The sequence below is a fragment of the Bacillus rossius genome (assembly GCF_032445375.1).
Source record: "Bacillus rossius redtenbacheri isolate Brsri chromosome 4 unlocalized genomic scaffold, Brsri_v3 Brsri_v3_scf4_2, whole genome shotgun sequence".
NCBI lineage: Eukaryota > Metazoa > Arthropoda > Insecta > Phasmatodea > Bacillidae > Bacillus > Bacillus rossius.
In genome coordinates, this window is record NW_026962011.1 from 29961857 (window position 1) to 29983160 (window position 21304).

Here is a 21304-nt window from a genome sequence, read left to right on the forward strand (position 1 = left end):
AATCCTGTAGCCTGATATCCTGTGAAACATTTTAAAAAGAAGCAATTTGTCAAGTTACGAAATATTCATAAACCTGATTAAAATTTTTTACATTCAGTGTTTTACGAGCATGGAAAGTCTTTGAAACTCGGGTTTGGGGATGAAACGAACAAATCTCTTCCAACGCGTACCAGTTTTTTTTTTTTAAATACGATTCGTTTATGAAGAGCTTTTGCTGACGGTGCGCGCGTGGTTTTGAGGCTTAAAACGAAGAGCCTGCGTGTGTCTTAATATTTTTGACCGAAATTAAAATTTCTCTGCGAGCGGTCGCTGAATTAACGTAAATCGGATTATGGTCTCATCCGGTCGGGCGGAAGCCGGCGGGCAGTTTCCTGCCTGGCCTTCGCGGTGTTGCCGGATGTGGAGTCGCAGCGCTACGAGCGGCCGCTTTAATAAATAACGAGCGCCGTGTAACTGCGCCTCGCGGGGGTTTTTATTGCGCAGTGTGGTTCAAAACAGCACACACTTGTTTTTTTTTTTTTTTTTAGTACTAAGGAGTTAACTTGCTGCGGCTAGTAGTTTGACACCTTATATTACGAGGGCTACTCGTAAACTAACCTCCGTTTGGTCATCAAAAAAAAACTCGTCAGAAAAAGTTTTTTTTTATTTTGAAAGTTTTATTTTACTACAGACCTACTATACATTTTAACATAATCGCCATTCAGTTCCAAACCACATTTCGCAACGCTGCACCAGTTTCTTTATCCCTCTGCAGATAAGTTCGCCGCCAAGAAATTAAACCAGTTGACAATCGTATTTTTTTTCTGTGATTGCCGACCAAAGTTCCATTAAATCAGTCAAATTTTCACCTTTTTTTTTTCTTCCCAGAAACCGGTAGAAATAATTTTTCGACTCTACTACGGAGATTGCTTAAACATTTTCCGGAGTAGTTTACTAAGCGCCTGTACTCAGGCTACACGCATTGCATATTCGAAGTGTATGATGCCTATGGCCAAGGCGTCCTTTCCATTCTCAGGCGCGTTACGAATAGTGTTTGGAAGTGAATGGCGATTATGTGAAAATGTGAAGTTGATATGTAGTTTTTTTTTTAATGACCGAACGGAGCTTACTTCAATAACTTCTTCCAGGAACCTGCCGAAAGTCACACGCATTCTCACTCGAGCAGATCTATCTTCCCCCGCGGTTGTGTGGTTCGCTGGTACAAGCCAATTAACGCCAGATCTCGCAACCACAGCCACGTGGCCACGCGTGTTTCCGAGTCGTGCGGGCGAAACAGTAGCAAGGCTCTATCGCACATTCCATATTGATTTATTCATTTTTTTTCGACGTTACTTTTATTTAAGGGTATATTTATAAAAATTTTAACCCGTTATTTCTCTTGAATTTGTTGTTCTGCCACAAATATATTCTCAATGGATATTCACTTGCAAAGGGAGGGGCACGACTTGGATAATTCACTTTGGGATGAGACTCTGTGTATTAGTGGTGCACCTTTAGGTTGTTCATCCCTCAAGATAAAACGCACTGGCCGGACGATTCCGAGAGAAAAAGCCTTTGCAAATTTAACACAGTTCATAAACTAAGTTAAATTTCCCTGTAACCAATGGCGTAGTGGCCTGGGAGGTGGTGTACTTGCTTAGGTTTCGATTCTCACTGACAGTATTTTTTTAGAAATTTTTAGTAAATAAAAATCTGCGTATAGATAGTAATATAACTATCACATAATCTAAATATCACTTATCAAATAACATAGTTTTGTTAAATAAAATAATTTATATTAAAATTTCCATTTTTAAAAAGATATTTATTATATACTTGAAGTTATTAAATAATTACCCTCAGTGAGAACCTAAACCCGAGGCTGGGCGGCAAATAAGCACTCTATTACCCAGGCCACTGCGCCGTTGACTATAGGGAAGCTTAACTAGTTTATAAACTGTGCTTAAATTTGCAAAGGCTTTTATCTTGGAATTGTCTGGCCAGTGCTCTTTATTATCTGAAGGGTGACCGCCCCAAAGGTACACTACTAACTCACCGAGTCTAATCCCGAAGTGAATTCCCCAAGTCGTCGAAATAAAATTTTATAGATAGCCTTAAAAAAAATAACAATAATTTAAAAAAAAATAAACATGGCGTGTGAGAACGAGCCATAAACACCGTGAATTATACTTTCCTTATTCCCATTTTTTTTAGTATCAAAATTCTTGAAATTGGATGTATTGGTTGCACTTGCTCGTAGCGATTACACATTCTTGGCATTGTTTTCCTGGAGTCTCCTGGTGGGAGTCTGTTCTGGGCGCGAGGCGCGTGAATCTACACGAACACTACCACGTCCAAGGGCACTGCGCTGTTATGGAGAAGGGAAGGGAAGGTAGGTAGGTTAACTCGCAGTCCGAGAGACTGCATTGTGCTCGCCTGTTCGCCAGAAACACTTCCCCCCCCCCTTTTCCATCCCTTCTCATTCCACCGCTCTCGCAGTTCTGTCGATAGCAATTTGCAGGAGAGTTATCGTCGGTCCATTGTCGCTCCTTCTCTGTCGCGTCCACTCGTGTTCCTGGCGAGGACGGAGCTGTGTCGCGGCCAGCGACCAGTGGAGATGTCGCAGGTCTCCGTCTCCCCGGCGCGCCAGGAAAGCAGTACCTACCTGTCAGAGTGGTGCCTACCTGTCAGAGTGGTTCCTACCTGCCAGAGTGGTTCCTACCTGCCAGAGTGGTGCCTACCTGCCAGAGTGGTGCCTACCTGCCAGAGTGGTGCCTACCTGCCAGAGTGGTGCCTACCTGCCAGAGTGGTGCATACCTGCCAGAGTGGTGCATACCTGCCAGAGTGGTGCCTACCTGCCAGAGTGGTACCTACCTGGCAGAGTGGTTCCTACCTGTCAGAGTGGTGCCTACCTGTCAGAGTGGTGCCTACCTGGCAGAGTGGTTCCTACCTGCCAGAGTGGTGCCTACCTGCCAGAGTGGTGCCTACCTGCCAGAGTGGTGCCTACCTGCCAGAGTGGTGCATACCTGCCAGAGTGGTACCTACCTGGCAGAGTGGTGCCTACCTGGCAGAGTGGTTCCTACCTGCCAGAGTGGTGCCTACCTGCCAGAGTGGTGCCTACCTGCCAGAGTGGTGCCTACCTGGCAGAGTGGTGCCTACCTGTCAGAGTGGTTCCTACCTGCCAGAGTGGTTCCTACCTGCCAGAGTGGTTCCTACCTGCCAGAGTGGTGCCTACCTGCCAGAGTGGTGCCTACCTGCCAGAGTGGTACCTACCTGCCAGAGTGGTACCTACCTGGCAGAGTGGTGCCTACCTGCCAGAGTGGTGCCTACCTGCCAGAGTGGTGCCTACCTGCCAGAGTGGTGCCTACCTGCCAGAGTGGTGCCTACCTGCCAGAGTGGTGCCTACCTGCCAGAGTGGTGCCTACCTGCCAGAGTGGTGCCTACCTGCCAGAGTGGTCCCTACCTGCCAGAGTGGTGCCTACCTGCCAGAGTGGTGCCTACCTGCCAGAGTGGTGCCTACCTGCCAGAGTGGTGCCTACCTGTCAGAGTGGTGCCTACCTGTCAGAGTGGTGCCTACCTGTCAGAGTGGTTCCTACCTGCCAGAGTGGTCCCTACCTGCCAGAGTGGTGCCTACCTGCCAGAGTGGTGCCTACCTGCCAGAGTGGTGCCTACCTGCCAGAGTGGTGCCTACCTGCCAGAGTGGTGCCTACCTGCCAGAGTGGTGCCTACCTGCCAGAGTGGTGCCTACCTGCCAGAGTGGTGCCTACCTGCCAGAGTGGTGCCTACCTGCCAGAGTGGTGCCTACCTGCCAGAGTGGTGCCTACCTGCCAGAGTGGTGCCTACCTGCCAGAGTGGTGCATACCTGCCAGAGTGGTGCATACCTGCCAGAGTGGTGCATACCTGCCAGAGTGGTGCATACCTGCCAGAGTGGTGCATACCTGCCAGAGTGGTGCATACCTGCCAGAGTGGTGCATACCTGCCAGAGTGGTGCATACCTGCCAGAGTGGTGCATACCTGCCAGAGTGGTGCATACCTGCCAGAGTGGTTCCTACCTGCCAGAGTGGTTCCTACCTGCCAGAGTGGTGCCTACCTGCCAGAGTGGTGCCTACCTGCCAGAGTGGTGCATACCTGCCAGAGTGGTGCATACCTGCCAGAGTGGTGCATACCTGCCAGAGTGGTTCCTACCTGCCAGAGTGGTGCCTACCTGCCAGAGTGGTTCCTACCTGCCAGAGTGGTGCCTACCTGCCAGAGTGGTTCCTACCTGCCAGAGTGGTGCCACCCGGCTTGTTAGCTGTCTATAGTTATAATAAGTTTCAATACGTTTTAAATTTTACCAATTGTTTATTGTTCGAAAAACCGTGAAGAGACAGTATTATTACAGTTGTGTATAATTCTGAAAGAAAAAAAAATATTAATTATAAACACCAATACTATCAGGAGTTGAAATTGTTCAAACTCACACGAAGACGAAATATTCACACGCTGATTCTTACTTATCACGCACTGCAGCCGGTATCTCCTCGCAATCTGTCGGCCAATTTGCATTATCTACACAGCTATCGTAGCCATGAGACACTATCTACACGCAACTGTATACTGGCAATCCCCGTACATCCATCCAGAAGCTTATCAGGATGTCTCGTAGTCACGAGCAGCAGCTCTGGAACTGCACCAGGCGACAAGGCAGTCTGATAACCTAGCAACCTTCAACCAGGCTGAGGAAGCCTCTCTGGAACACTGCTCAGTATGACTACTGCGCGGACTACCTACTGCCATAGCCCATGTGCGAGTGAGACTGGCATTAATGTAATACTATCTCTCATTTGTCCTATATTGGCAACTTGTGACTTCTAACCTTACATTAATTACATAGCAGCAGGTGTGTATGCCAATTCCGAGTTACCATTAAATTGGTTTTCTGTTTATCTTTCATCGTTGTATATTTAGTGAACAATCAAGTTTGTTTTATTTCAATTATTATTTTACTACTTTTTATTGTTTTATTTTGAATATTCAATGCTAATGTAGAGAGATTTTTATGTTTAAAGTCGATAAATAAATAAATAATTTAAAAAGAGGAACAATATTTAGCAGTCGGTCACTATTACTAACAAGAAATTCAATTTATTTACTATGGTAAAACAGAGCCAACATTGTTTTTAAATATTAAATTATATGAAAAAGTATGGCAAAAAATTCTGAAACCAAGATGGCGTCTTTCAGTTACACTTTCGTCTTGATAACTTGTAACCATTAAATCTATTCCTAAAATTCTCATTACAAAATTTTATTTAAAAATTTTTGTACTTTATTCAAATGTTTTATTACTTTGTAAAATTGAGTCCACCATGATCTTGAGTTCCCGTCCTTTCAAGCGTATCTGACTTAGCGGTTGAAATACTTATTATAATTTTATTCAGGGTTGTTCTCAGTTAAGGAGTGTAGAACATGATGTGGCGAAAATAGCTCAAACCTCTAAATAATTATTGAAGTTTTGGTTGCACAAACAGCAGCAACCCAACACATTTCATACTAACCTTCATAACTCGCACAAAGCACTCGTTTTCGAACGAACTAACATAACCTTCCTGTTTTCCAACCCTGTTTCATTATTTATTATATACAGTTCTCTGAAAAACTAGCGCACAGGTTTTCCCAACTCTATCTCGCCACCTACGCTGGTCTTCCTGTACAGTACTCCTCAAGCTGACATCCCTGGCCACAGTTGCAGCCATTACCCCAGACCACCCTGCTACAGCCGCGATGCGCGGGAGGGAACTTCTTACAATAAAAGCCCCGACCTAAAGAACCCATACCCCAAAGCATATGGAGGCCGGTATTCCAAGACACTAAGATAAGAGTTTAGGTGTTGAATACGCTACACCTGTACCCTAACTGTATTCCTAGTGCACGACAGGACACGGCCAGTCCGTTATTTTGTGGAAACTGATTTTGGTGTCTATCCGTTTCCGATCTGTTGCCCAAATTCCACGCATGCGCAGATGTCGGACCCGCGTCTGGCGCCATTAACTCGTTTACAATCACGTTTGTGATCATCGGGAGACGTACCGAGCGTGTTGGTTTTTCAAATGAATTTCTGTGATAGCGAAACTATCTTGGAATACATTTTGTACACTTAAATGGCCACAACAAGAAATAGTTGGTACTTAAAAAGTACTTGGTGAAAATTATGATGGCTGTCCTATTTTTGACGTGACATCTAATAAATCGATGAACGCCGGCTGCACGCACGAAAAAGTGTCCCGTTACGCACATTGCCCCGTTACGCTGTGTCCCGTTACGCTCATTGTACGCTTGCGCCGCATCTATCTCTCTTCCACTCGATTGGAACAATCATCGATTTGACTTTATCGGGGCACATTCAACTTGAAACTCCCATTCTTTTTATACTTTTCCTATCATCGTCCTATCCTTAACAGAATAACAATGATTGGAAAAAGTTAAATAGCAAACATGTATAAAAGTTATAGTTAAAATAATCTCTTCGTTAAAGTAATAAACATATTTGAATTAATGAGTGCAAAAAAGGTAAATTTATCAATTAAATTGTAGATTTCATTTCACTTCTTTGTATCCATATAAAATAGTGATAATTAAATAAAAATGATTCAATTTTATTGATAAAAGTATGCAATCATTTCATCAATGTTTTGTTATGACGTTGTCACATTAAACTATCGTCCGTAAACCAACTTTACAGACAACCAATTTTTTTGTGCGATGACTACGAAATGTCCGCTAGAATGCGTTGAAACTAGTTTTTAGTATCGCGCAGGTCACGGTCTTTTTAAAACGGTTGCCGATTTGTTGCCTTACCGGTATACGGGTTAGGTTACTGTTGTATCCCAACAAGGCAGTGCTCATTCGCTACCTTGCCCGCACGTCTTGGAACCTCGCCCTAACGTACCGAGACATGCATGCCGGAGGGCCACAGCACTGCGGAGGGGCACTGAAATAAGGGCTCGCCAGGATGAAAAACCGAAATAGGTTGTCTGCAATTCGATTCGCAAATTGTCCGGATAATTCGCGGGCCGCTATTCTCCTGCGAGCTGGAGTGTACCCGAGTGTCGTGAGGGCGGGGTGGAGTTGAGGGTAGAGAGTAGACGTCACGGGGATGGTCCTCACCCTCTCGGCAGCAGGGGAGTGTTGGGGGGGGGAGGGTTACCGGGTTGTCGAGGCTCCAGACTTAATCTCAGATTAGCTGGAATCGAAGTTGCCTCGCCCCTCGACCTGCTGTCGCCTCGTGGCTCTTCGCGCGGGGGGCAGGGTTCATGACCAAGTTTTCGGGCCCGCAACAGCCCCGAGAACAATAAATCTCGACAGACAAGTGACCGGGGGTCCTCGACGAAGGAGGGTTGAGGCACTTGCACATTCCCGTCTCCCTCTCTCCTCTCTACCTCGCTCTCCTCCTCTCTTCTTCCCTCTTTGTCTCCCTCTCGCCTCTTCTCTGCCTCCATCTCTGCCCCCTTCTTCTTACGTGCATTCGCAGCGGACATGAGCACAGAAGACGGCGAAGCCCTACCTGCACACGCGTGTTATTCAGCGTCGTACTGTGACGGCACCTCAGTTCGGAAGCACAGTTTCTTGAATCAGATGGTTGATACAGGATATAATTCGTTTATAGCAAGCGACTTATTGCCTGGTGCCAACCACCCTCGAGGTTTTAGGGTCTCTGTTAATTTGATATTCATGGCCATATTGATTTTATTATCATATATATATATATATATATATATATATAAACACAATAAGAATTCAAACATTTTCGCAAAAACCACTCAGTTAATCCATATAAAATTGTTACCAATATACAGATTTTTTTTATAATTGAGTTAAAAATTGTTTGAAATATAATATTTTATTTTATTATTTTGATTTAATGTATTTATTATTATTATTGAATATTTGTGCGTTTGTTTGTTCTAGTATCACGCAAAAACTACTCTAACGATTTTGATGCAACGTTTTGTTTTTTAAACCTTATGATTATACTTAAATACTGATGTATATTTTATCTCATTACGATGATGGAAGACGAGATATATCAATAAAACCACATTTTTTCACAAACAAATGCAACCAATATAAGGGGAGCTTCCATTTCTACCTACACCACTTCTACCAATACTTCTATGCACCACGTACATAATCTTATTTATTTATTCTTTCACATTCAATAACTATTTCAAGATTGATGATAACATTTTTATTACGTGATGTGATAATTAAAGAAAAACTCACTTTGTGATTATTCGCATGGGGACACACTCTAGTTATTATTATGAAATAAGTGGGTTATCTACAGATTTTGAAGCGTCGGGAAGAAAATAGTAAATAACTATCAAAACAGAAACACCACGATATGTATTCGCTGTTTTTAAATGCATAAGTGTGTTTGTAACTCCTTTGTCGCATATAGCTTAACGTTTATCGCTTGATAGTAAAAATGTCTGTGGGCGCTGGTCACAAAGACGACCATGCACCTAGTGGAAGTGTAACGGTAGCAGTTTGTCTCTCCTCGCTCGCACGAAGTCACGCGGCACTGGAGACGACTGATAACGAGGCGACGCGAGTGATAACGCCGACTCCCGACCTGGCATCTGTGTCGGTCAGGAGACAGGTTTCGTGGCCAGCATTCCGACACTGCTTATTGTCTGGCTCTCGTTATGAAGACTCTGTTGTACCAGCGTCTCAGGCTCGTGCCATAAATATCCTCTCTTCAGTTTTCGAGCAAGGTCAGAGAAAAAATTAATTGTTAAATCGCCTTGTGGCGATGAAAATAATGTTTTTTTTTTTCCGCCGGTGGATGTGCTGATAGTTTTTTTTTTCCTCATTTAGAAAGGGGGAGGAGTCAGTGTTTTCGCTCGCTATCAATTTTCGGTTGAGCTGACGGGTAATGGAAAAGAACAGTTTGGGGTAGGGGGAGAAAAAAAAACAGTTTGTTAACTTAAATCATTATCCCGAGACAGTTCTGACGAGCGACTACCACCGCTCCGGGTAAACACGGAGCTGGCCGCTGATCAGATAAGCCCTCCCACCCCGGCCTCGGGGGGCTGCACTTGTTTTTCATCCGCATGGAGGTTAAAAAATAAAAAAAAAAGGCCCTCGAATCTTCAGTTTTCCACCTGCCACCCCTTCTGCGCCTCGGGCTGTTTGCGCTCGTGATGAGCTGCCGGTGGCGTTTCTTCGTGGTACTTCAAGCGCGCGGCCCCTCGGCCTAGTCCTCACCCCCTAAACCCCCCCCCCCCTCTTCCTTTTTTTCCGTCCGGAACCACCCCCTCGCCCCCCTTCAGCAACGCTCAGCAATTTATTTTCGCGCGCCAGTATTTTGTTCTATCAACTTATGCAAATGGTCGCTACGCCCTCGGGCTTCATCCAGCCGTGCACAAACCCTCTCCCCCTCTCCCTTCCCCTTTCCAATCTCCTCTCTGCCAACCCACCTGCATCGTTTCCCCTCTTGCATCCTCTTCCGATGATTAATTAGTCATCTGGCTGCGCCGCGCTGTAGCTGGGAACAACCGCCCCACTCCACGCCACTTCAGCAAACCCGCACCCCCGCACCGGCGCACACGTGTAGCGCGGCCGGGTTTTCCAAAAACCAGATACACACGTCACGGAACATTTCCGCGCGGCGTCCGGTCTCGCTAATGGGCTGCCGTGCGGCTCGGATTGCCGCGACTATAGGACGACCCCCGGAGAACCTACGTGGGTTTTACCAACTACAAGGTTTTTGTTTTTTAATTGAAACTTTTTTTATAGTCGGTAGAGTAATAACAGAATCACGGGGTAATGGCAGCGAGTAAGTAACGGAGTTCACGTATGTAACGAATATTGCTCCATGGCGTGTTTTTTTTTTTTTTTTTTTTTTTTAAGTTTCGAATCTAAACATATTTACAGCTGGTTACATAATTAAGGCATGATTTCGTATACATTCCAATACTTTTGTAAACGTTTACATATTTTTTTGCATACCTACTTTTACATTCTTTTGCATTTTTTTTTCGCAACTCGTAGCCTGATTCGCAACCCTGAGGTTGACTCCGGTGTTAGCATTCGAATCGTGACAATTTGTTTAGACATTTACAGCAGGGTTATGAATCATGTTTTAGATATTCCATTGAAGACGTGGTCAAACACTAGTAAATAAAGGTATATATTCAACACAGGATTACGCGTGTTTCAAAAATGTATTGGAGTAGCTTAAATATTTCCTATACCTCTTATCCGTGAACATAAATACTTGTTTGATTAACATGAAATACATTTTTTCTTGTTGTCAACGAAGTTTAGGCTTACCCAAACCGTATTTTTTTATGTAAGTAACCTTTTTTTTTGTTACCTGAACAAAATGTGTTTAGCAACAAAACAGGTTTGTAATAGCGAAAAAGTATCTTACAATATAAATTATTAGAGTGCACACAACACCTTCTTCATATCCATAGTTCACGCACACGTGTTGACTGGCAGCCTGGAGGGTGACCAACCCAGACGCTTCCAAGCACCAGTGCGGACCACAGGGTCCAAGCTCCCGACCCCAGCATGGCTGCAACTCATCTTTCAGACCATCCTCCTTGACGTGTACTGAACCTTGCATTACTCAACCCCGCATGAATGAGAACATGTGGTTTCCCCTGTGCGTATGCAGGTTTTACCTAGGCCCGACTTTACTAGTTGTAGACAGGGGAGTTAGTCATGGTACCAATTTCTGCCATGGCTGACCAGTCCCCGAACAAAAGCACACGATGGATGCTACTACCCCTTTCTCGTTATTAGGCGTATCGGCTTCGACCGGAGGCCCTTAACCCAGAGTTAGTTTTAGTTAGATTAGGAGAGAAAAAAAAAGTGGTGAGGCGGGGGTCGCGACCTTGGACGCCCTCCTGCCGCGGGCATCGATCCTCGCTTGGGGGGGGGGGGGGTAGTGGAGGCGCCGGCGCTAACTGCGCGGGAAGGCCCGTCAGCAGGGATCCCCGTGGAGCAGTAACCCTCCCTCACTCCCTCCCTCCCTCCTCCCGTCTGCCTGCGCCGGGAACACTGCACCTCGCCAGGGGCTCAAGTTAGAGCTGTCGATACTCGTTTAGCCACGGGCGGGTCCCCCTCGAGTACCACTGCCGGGCGGCTGCGAGGCTCCTGACTGCGCAGTTGTGTCCGACCGGGTCTCTACGCAGGCGGCTGACTAGCATTTTGACCTCAAGTGTGTCAAGAATTGCAGGTCTGCATTATATACGCTCTATATAGGCCCTCTACATAAAGTATTATGAAAAGAATGAACAAATACAATGGCTATAATTTCTTTGGAGATGCTTGAACAGTTAGAGTTCTTAATAAAAAAAATAATAACTACAGAATGGCGACCTGGACACTTGAGCCCCTAGAGAATCGGTCTTGAAGTAGGAACTGAAAGAGAACCTATAGTTGAAGACCTCAAGACTTTTGGTTACCTCTGAAATGAGCTTGAAGAACGAGGAGTTGACAGAAGGCATTGACGAGAAGTGGCAGCGCGCTATAAGAAACATCACCTTCTGTTACGGCCCGCCGCTAAAACCGCGGTTGCCATGCACTCAGGGAACCAATCTGAACATGATCTGCCTTTTTTTTGGCGTGACAACGTCTAATAAATCGATGAACGCCGGCTGCACGCACGAAAAAGTGTCCCGTTACGCTCATTGTTCCGTTACGCTGTATTCCGTTACGCTGTCGGCGAGTGCAGTAATAATAGGTTATGTTACAATTGACTAAAAAATAATGGTGATACATATAATTGATGATAGATATTTGATTATAGTTTATTTATATGAAAACGTGTTCATAATTATATTTAAACTTTATAGCTAAACGCCAGGTTTTAAAATTAATTACAAGTCATCTACACGTGAACTGTTTCGTCGACTGTTTATAAATTGAAGTGAAAAGTTAATGTTGTTTTCATTGCTTATTACAACAAAAATTTCTGCAATAAAGGTTAATTATTCTTGTATTTTAAAAATCCGATTACCTACTAGTATAATGTCAAGTATTTATTCTTTTATTATTAAAATAAAAATGATTCAATTTTATTCATAAAAGTATGCAATCATTTCATCAATGTTTTGTTATGACGTTGTCACGTTAAACTATCGTCCGTAAACCTACTTTACAGACAACCAATTTTTTTTACACTGACTGTGTTAGAGATTACAGAAAAATTGCGGACAACTAAACGAAGAATTCACCTGAAATAAACGAAGAGTTCTTCGTAAATTCAGTTAACTGGATCTTCGTAGAAAATACGCTGTATTTTAACTTCCGTATTCAGTTTTTCGGCAAAAACGTGGTAAACGCACAAGAAAAACAAATAATTTTTTTTTAATGATTCTTATCCAGTTTTTGAAAGTTTTACTTATGTACTAAGATTTTTCTTGTATTTTTCAGTTCAAATAAGTGAACTGTGTACCCGTGAATTTACGAAGGTAACCGTAAATTTATGAAGATCCATGGATAATTTGTAAACCAGCATTCTTCCTTAATTTAAGTGTAGGTATAGCGTAATTCAGCTGTGGCTTTGATAATATACATTCAGTAATTACGCATGTGAATTACCTTTTCAAGGAGTAACATTTTCCCACTAATAAAGGGAAGAATCCACACGGAGGGAGAAGGTTTAATGAACGTTTTCGCCTCTCGGCGAAGAGAGATAGGTCGTATTTTTTTTTTTTTTTTTTTTTTTTTTTTCGTTCGTGTAGGAGGTCGGGAGCGCGGGGCTGTTCCGAAATTAGCGTGTGATATGCTCCGGCTCCGGGCGGTTATCCGGAGGAAGCGGTTATTAAACGTCGGCGCCTCGCGGCTGCCCCGGCGGCGTTAATCCTGGCCTGCGCTCCCCCCCTCCATCTCATCAAACCCTCCAGGGCCTGGGAGGGACGCTACCAGTCACTGGACCTGGACCCTGCGACTCGAGCTCGCAGGCGGGAAGCATTCCGCGTGAGGCTGGACCTAACCTCGGAGCCGCTCCTGCAGCTGGCTGCTGAACTCCCGGGCGAAGTGCCGTGACGCGGCCAGCGCAGTTCAAAGTCGCAACCTTCCTTAAATGACTCATGCCATGGGGAATACTGATTTAATACAATTTCCTGGACATACGCCATTTACTGTTCTGCACTGCTTTTCATGGAAAAAAAAATTCAAGAACGCATATTAAAATATGAAAATGAAAAAAAAAAAAAAACACAAAGCCCACAGAGAACGAGCTTAAATCAGCTGATGTCGAACAGATAAACCAAATGATGAACCTAAACAGGCACTATGGACAACACAACGACGACAGTTCAGAAGAACACATTCAAACTTAAATATCAGGCAACACAAGAATTCAGTGGAAGGAATTTAGTCAAATAATAACAGCGCAGACGAACACATTGGGCTAATAATAATGATACAGTTTCAACAATAACAGTACTTGCAGGCAGACAACAAAACCTGGAAAACGCAGCTCTACGATGAAGATGAACAGATAATATGAACAACACAACGATAACAACACCAACGAACACAGTAGGTTTCCTATGACAAAAAAATGTTGCGATCTTTTCGGGAACTGGCAAAACTGCAATGGTGTATGTCCAAGAAATTGTATTAAATCAGATTCGCAAGAAATATGTTCCCTTGTCGCGAGTAGGTAGAATGTGCAGTGCAGCCTACTTTGCGCGTACATTGGGACCGAAAACGTTCGCGGTTTCAGTTATCTTCAGGAGAGACTGCGCTGTCCTCTTTCACACTCAGGTTAATGTGGCGTGTTCATTGGCTGCTGACATTAGAGACGATACAGGTGGATGATCGTGGATTGGTCACTTCTTTGAATAATGATTTCTCCTTGCCCACAGTCCTCCAGACACTCTGTGGACCAATGGCAGAAGCAGTCGGAGGTAAAATGTTTACGTATCACGCATTCTTCCAGTCTCTACCGTACAGCATAGCCCTGCATTGGCTCATGTCGTCAATCATTCACAGTTATTGCTTACAGTGTTTACAGAGTTCGTGAAAAACTACAGTACCCAGTATATTCATAAAAGAATGTCCTCGTTATAAAATTTAATAGTATCAACTGTAAGCGTTACTGTTGTTCAAGGTTTACAATTAAAGAGTAACTCAAACAGTTTTAGATAAACGTATGCGCGAAAGCTGATTTATTGATTTCTCGCTTACAGTGTAAAAGAATTGCTCGTTCCCCAATTAGTAGAGGGTGAACCTGTAAACTTAATTTGGTAACAGGATGGATCCCCTCCCCACTGGAATCTCTTTTTACGAGAGTGGTTGAACGTCGAAGTCCCGGACCGTTTGGATTGGTTGTAATGGTGGAGACTACAGAGCTTTTTTTCGCTGGCCTCCACGTATACCTGACATAACGCCATGCGATTATTTTTTTTTCCTTTGGGGCTTTATAAAAGTTCGTGTCTACCTAATGATACGCCATAGTTAAGACACAGAATTTGAAAGTATATTGCTTCCATTACTCCGGACGTGTTAACCAAAGTGTGGGAAGAATTGAACTTTAGGTTGGATGTTTTCCGTGTAACTAAAGGTGCACATATTGAACATTTGAAGAAAAAAAAACTAAGTTAGTTTAGCTTCAATTTGATGTACGATTTGGTGCTAATAGTCTAAATTAAACAGTTATAATTTACCATTGAAACTGGAACATTATTTATGGACATTTTGTATTATTTTGGATATTGCAGATAGACCTTTAACACACTTTTGGAATATACGTGTATTTTAAGCTTGGCTTGGCAGGGCGGAAATGGGTAGTTTTCGAGACGAAATAAACACCTTCAAATGAAGCTCTGCAAGAAAATACTTAGTGCTTAACAAGAGTTATAAGAGTCTCACAACAAGGAAAGTCAAATTTCACCTTTAACATATGTCTTGTGCGAAGTTAGTTCCCGCCCACGATTTGTGGTGTTCATTTTCGCGGGAAATATATAATATTTGTGAGTAGTGTAATATTTTATTTTATCAGTTATTTGCCAAATTTTAAATTTAAGGAAATTGCTGACACTGATGTAGTGACAGATTCAATTTTAGTACCGTTGCTATGAATAATGTTTTTTATGTATAAAACAGAATAATATTTTAAACATTTATACATTTTAATATAATTTGTAAAAATTGTTAACTCTATTTTCATTTTTCTGGAAAATGACGACGCAAATATTGCTTTGTGAATTAATATCGTAGATATCCATTTTTTTAAATAACTTTGGGGGCACAACATATAGTTTTTATCAATGCGAATAATCTATTGATACGTTTTCGCGGTTCATAGACATTCACTGCGAGTGGGTCATCCTATTTGGCGAAGCGCTCCAAAGAAGCGGTTGTACTGAAGTTTCTTGGCTTTTTTGGATCTAGCCGCGACAATGCAGAACATTTCACCGACGTATCGTACTACTTTGTAGTCGCCATCATCAAGGTAGAATCCTACTGAGGATATTGGGTGTCCTTGATTTCCTGGTTTTTCCTTGTCTGTGAGATGTGTGTTTCCTGATTGGCTAAAGCTGTGGGCCAATTAGTGGGTTTTCTTTCTTTCTGGTTGACTCGTTGGTTTGGCCAATCGGAGATGGGCTTCTGTGATTGTTCGGGGCTGCTGACCAGTCAGTGGCTTCTTATCTTCTTATTGGCCGGGCCGTGCGGCCAGTTAGAAGGAATATGCATTTTGTTGATTTTTTTTTTAATCTACAAAACAAGGCGCGAAACCTGCGATCTAGAGAGCAGCTGTGCTGTTCCACTCCTCAGTGACTGGTCGCCGGCGCCCAACTCGTGATTCACGAGGCCGCGACTCGGGAGACCTAAGATGCACATAAAGTTCTGCAATTCCCGATTACACCCGAACAATTCACCTTCGGCCAACTTCGGTATTTGTTTTATTTTTGCGCAGGAAAAATAAATTCAAATATTAAAAGTGGTCTGAAAGGTTAGCTACGTTAAAACACTTTAAAACACTATGGACGGTGGTTAGTTAGGTTAGTATAGCTACATTAAAATAAACAGAGAAATATAAATCTTAATATATATAAATCTCGTGTCACAATGTTTGTCCTCAATGGACTCCTAAACCACTTAACCGATTTCGATGAAAATTGGCATTTATGTGTAATTTTTTCCAATTTGAGAGATAGGATAGTTTTTATTTCGATTAATGGTCTTAATCTGATAATTTTAGAGTTTTCTAATGTGATGTATGTATGAGTTCGCAGAAAATCACCACGGCAACGGCTGTAGCATTGTTGATGCTTCATTCGTCTCCATGGCAACGACTATTTCATTGTTAGTGTAGTCCTCATCACTCATTAAATACAGACCACCAATTTTTAGATATATACAGGTAAATAACTATACACTGGTAGAACAAAGTCGGTCGGGATTTGAAAGTGATATAAATTATTCAAATTAAGAAGACAATTACTAACTACATCTGAATTCTAAAAAGGTCCAGTGAACTCTTTACCAAGTCAACCGATTTCGATGAAAATTGGCATTTATGTGTAATTGTTTCCAACTTGAGAGATAGGGTAGTTTTTATTTCGATTAATAGTCTTAATAATTTATAATTAATAATAAACTGATTATCAATGTTGATTGGTGTTTAAGCCCGGGAAACAGTGGGTACTTCGTTTCCATGACAACGTTGCGTGCTTGAGAGTCGGGAAACCATCGGTGCTATTCGTTTTTTCTTCGGTACATTACAAAGCATTGTATTAAGTTTTTGTCAAAATTAATTAATTTTCATTTTATTTCATTTATTATAACTGTAAATAGGAGATTTGGTCTCATTCCCCCCCCCCCCCCCATAAATACAACCGTGCGAAGCCGGGTCGGGCAGCTAGTATATATATATATATAAATAAACTCGAGGTTGGCTGAAGGTGAATTGTTCGGGTGTAATCGGAAAATGGCAGAACTTTGTGTGCATCTTAGGCTCTCCCCGCGAACTCGGGTGCCAGTCGTCTGTCCGGCCCGCCTCCTCCGACGTCGCGCACCTTCGTGCCAGGTGCTGTGTGCCCGTGGGCGTGGCCAGCCCTGTCTTCACGTCTCCGTGACGTCACGCGAGCCCCCGGGCCGCCTCCTGCCCTCAGACGAGCTGCGAGACAGCAGTGCGCTCCGAGCCCACGTGTCTCTGGGGACTGGTATGACGTAGGTCGACACCGCGTGTACCTACGTATATCCATTTGAATGCTGTTTCCGTAGTCAAAAGTTTGCAAATGGAATGATAAAATATATTTTTTTTTTAATTTGGCCCCTTTATTTTCTTCAGAATTTTATATTAAAAACAAGTAGTCCACATTTTAGAAACAAATATGATAATTCAAGGAAAAGTCAGGAACTTGGAATTGGTAAGGGAAAGTTGGAATCATACTTGAATTCCTATATAGTTCATGGGCATTCCCTGGTGACGGATAGGTCATGCTCCAGTCTGCTACTACCCAGTGTGAAAGCATTTTTATATGGTGTTTTAGTGTGTTGTCGTACACACTTATTATATGGCTTAAGAAGGTTTTGTTTCAAATAAAGTTCGTGGATAGAGAACTAAGCTGGTTTTAATTTTATTTTTTCCTCAAAAAATTACAACATAGATAAATTTTAAAATAGTCAGGAAATAATGAGATGTATTTTACTGCAGATTTGTGTGAACATCGTGTAAAATTTTTAAGCAAACTTATTTCATGTTTTATAAATGTTTTTATGTTCTCTTTGATACCTGTTCAGGGGAACTGTGAAGCCAATTTGTCCCGTTGGATGGCATCTGATTCTAACACCAGGCACTTTGCAACTCTTTAAATCGTTGTTTATAAAAAAACTACTCACATTTTCATGACATCCAGGATCCGAAACCGGGAACTCATTGTTCTATAGAATACCTGAAACTTTATCGGCTGTGAGTTTTGGTAAGTTCAGCTTGTAAGCTGCCGGAAGATTATTCTTGTGGCATAAATAGGCACAATAAGATACAAATATGAAATGTAGAGCTTAGTGGGACGGTGGATTCGCGCGGACAGCCAACAGACTGACAGCGAAAAACACGCGTGCCTGAAGCGAGACCCTAACCCAGGACCGCAGGGCTGGAAGTTCCGCACGCTGACCACTACACCAGGCCGGCAGTGGGTTGGAAAAAAAAATTGTGTTGGTATCCCAAAATGCGGTAAGCCCACTTTGCCCGACGTCGCCTCGCAAATGGCGTTCACGTCGCGCTTCACTTCCGAGCTCATTAATATGCTCACGGCGCGGACAGTGGAACCCGCGATTATACTTGCAAAACGTCCGTTATGGGGCCGGGCCGCTGTCCGGGATTTCGTTCGGTCGTTTCTCTTGTATTGTCCGTGAGGAGGGACTCACTTCCCGCCCGAGTCGGTGAGTTAGAGGTTGCACTGTTAAAAATTGTCACCTTCAAATTCACGAAGAACTCTGGTTATGCACATCATCCAGGGATCTTCGTAACTTCACTGATATCTTCGTGAATTTACGGACGCTGAGTTCACTTACTTGGAACATGAATCCAAAAAATTTTCTCGGCATATTAACAAACCTTTCAAAAACTTGTTAAGAAAACTCTTCTTTTGTCCACGTGTTTATCTTTGTTTGGAACGAAACATAGAACTCGCAAAACAAAATATTTAGTTTCTAAGAAGAACGAAGAATTCTTCATTTGAGGTTAATTCTTCGTTGAAAAGTCCGTAAATTTCTAACAGGGTGGCTGCCCTGCGGCGGCCTCGCGTGGCGACAACACTGTCTCGGACACCGCGGCTACTAGTGTCCGCGGACATCCCAGCTCTGGTCTGTCCTGGTGTTCCCCAGGGCTAGGCGCTTCCTTCATTAGGGACTTAGTCACGCCGGGGACCGTGTGCTTTGTGCAGGATTGGCTAGCCACGGCGGTTATTGAAACCAATAATGACTACCTAACCTAGTTGAATCCAGATAACACCTGAACAGACACCGGGGGAAACTCTCGACACAGACACGCAGACTACATTGTGCATGCAGTGATATCTCAGGAGAACACAGGAGACAGAGGATCGCCCGGATGAAGGGTGGATGAGGGCAGAAAAGTCTACCATGCAAAGCGTGAGGTTCGCTTCCATATTTAAGTTCACATGTGGTTGCTAACAGCTGGAACTCCCGGTTCCACCGGAGATTACCCGACTGACTTCGCAACCTGTTGTGCCATCGATAACTGACATTCACAGAGATTCCTCGTCTGGTTCTGCCCGTGGAACATGCTCAGAACCGCTTTCAGCCTGCATACATGCCACCCAGCAGTGCACTTGGCTACACAGTTCCCACTAGTCGCATAGCTGCATGCGGCGCGATGTAACTACTGCTTGCCTTGCGTGTAGAGGCGATAAGGAACCCGACGGCGCGTGCTGGAGTCACCCTTACAGCCGCCTCGCAGCCGTGGCCGATAAGGGGGAAACAGCTGCAGGTGGGCGGGGCTGTGAGAGTGAGCGATAGTTATTATTTTCTTCTTATCGCATCCTCCCATCTTCCGAGGAATAAACCACCTAAACTGCGGTCCTGGCTGCTCGTGTGGTTGCTATCGGAGCAATTTCTCTCGCCAGCAAACAAGTAATGATGTAAGGTTATTGTGGAGCTCGCGAGGAAACCCAAACCTAACTTAATAAATTTTTGAGATTTTTTACCCGCTACAGCTCTAAAGATACTGTCGTCTGAAGATATGTGCCGTTTTATAGTTTTCTAGATTAAATAATAAAGGCGAAACAATTACTTTTAATAATTTTCTTTAAAATAAGACCATATTTCACACGTATTTGTAACAATATACTTTCTCTAATGTAAATGCATTTTGTATAAATATATTACGGTAAATATAATAAATATTCATGTTACTTAAATTTATTACGTAACGCATCGAAATTAATACAAATTTCTCAAAAATATATTTTTTCAAGTTATTGTTCGTGTATTCGATATTTGGGTAAGTGCAGCAACACTGAAGGTGTGTCTCTGCGGTCGGGTCGAGGATCAGGCCGTGTTTCCTTCCAGACATAATCACGTGTTTTGTTTCGCTTTTCGCGCACCGAAGGCAGCGGCAGTTGTCTGTTTGCCGCGACAGTCTGTCCACGTGACTAGTGCAGACCTCGCTGGCATGACCTGTGACCCCGCCGCGCCCTGCCGTGACACGGGTCGACGGCGAGCCCCCCCGGAGACTCGAGGTGACGCCCGGCTGAGGTCGACAAACGGCGTGTGAACGCGCCATGTACCAACCGCCCAGCAGTCATTAAAATTGTGCCCATACAAGTTTCGTTTCACGTTTTCGTCTACACTATGTACTTTTTGGGAGTGTGAAAAAAAGTTAAACGAAATCTACACGCAGTTTTGTAAATTGTAAAGGAAAGTGCAAGGATACTTTGTCTTTAATATTCCAGCATAAAATTGTCTGGTAGCCGCTTAAAGTCCCATAGAGGCGCGCTGCCCACAGGAAAACTACGCCAGCTACGTGCCTGGCGAGTAGAGTTGTGTCGATGGCCTATCGCAAGCAGCCGTCCCGAAGGTGATTCCTGGTGTGCGTCCTTTGCACCACTTCGTTCCACGACAAGGTTGTGCTTCTACCACGAATTCTTAGTCCAATTTATTAGTGCGGGGAAGGGTGGAGCTTACCCACATTTCCTATAATGACTTTATTACATACAACTGAATTGTTATTCAGTTAATAAATGCAATACTCAATTTCTTTCACATATCTTAAATTGATGAACGTGCAATACTTAACGGGTTTTTCTTTTCTTTTTTCAAACTTCTTATGTATAAATTTGGTTATAGTCAATTGAATTGCTACTACGCGTACTTCGGGAACCTTTTGAGATTGTGCTGACCGGAACTGTAGCGTAAGACTTGCGGTCGGATAGACGGGTTGAAAACTCTTGAGCTCGTGGCTGAAGAGTAAGGGCTCTGATTATAAGATGTGCAAAGCTTCAGAAAAAAAACACGCGATTTGAAAACTACTCAAGATATCAGAGTGGTGTCCGTTTACGAAAACCGCTTAAGAATATCTTGAGGGCGTATGAGCAGTTATGTTTCCGAATTTGGTTTTTAAACAGTATTTTTTAGAAAAGTGATAATGGATGAACACGTGTAATCATAATAATATTCAGGAATAAAAATCCAGGTAAAGATTCTTGAAAGCATCCAAAGAAGTAGCATTACACCTTTATCTTCACTTCTCCGCCATATACATAGTGTTATATGTTTACCGCCCGAATTTCATAGTTGCGTTGTGCACGACGAGAAGACTGCGCGTCAGTCCAGAGGCGACACAGCGCTA

General features: G+C 43.4%; 1 protein-coding gene across 2 annotated transcripts in view; it reads left to right on the top strand.

Moving 5' to 3' along the window:
* Positions 1 to 21304, top strand: part of LOC134542394 (out at first protein) — a 197920-nt gene that overhangs the window by 132580 nt on the left and 44036 nt on the right. The window contains exon 5 of one of the 2 annotated variants that reach the window (XM_063386589.1): positions 16945 to 17090. The exons of the other annotated variant lie outside the window; for it this stretch is intronic. Within the exon in view, the coding sequence (XP_063242659.1) occupies positions 16945 to 17066 (122 nt within the window). The 3' untranslated portion in view covers positions 17067 to 17090. Of the gene's footprint in view, positions 1 to 16944; positions 17091 to 21304 lie in introns of those variants that run through there. 2 annotated transcript variants of the gene reach the window in all.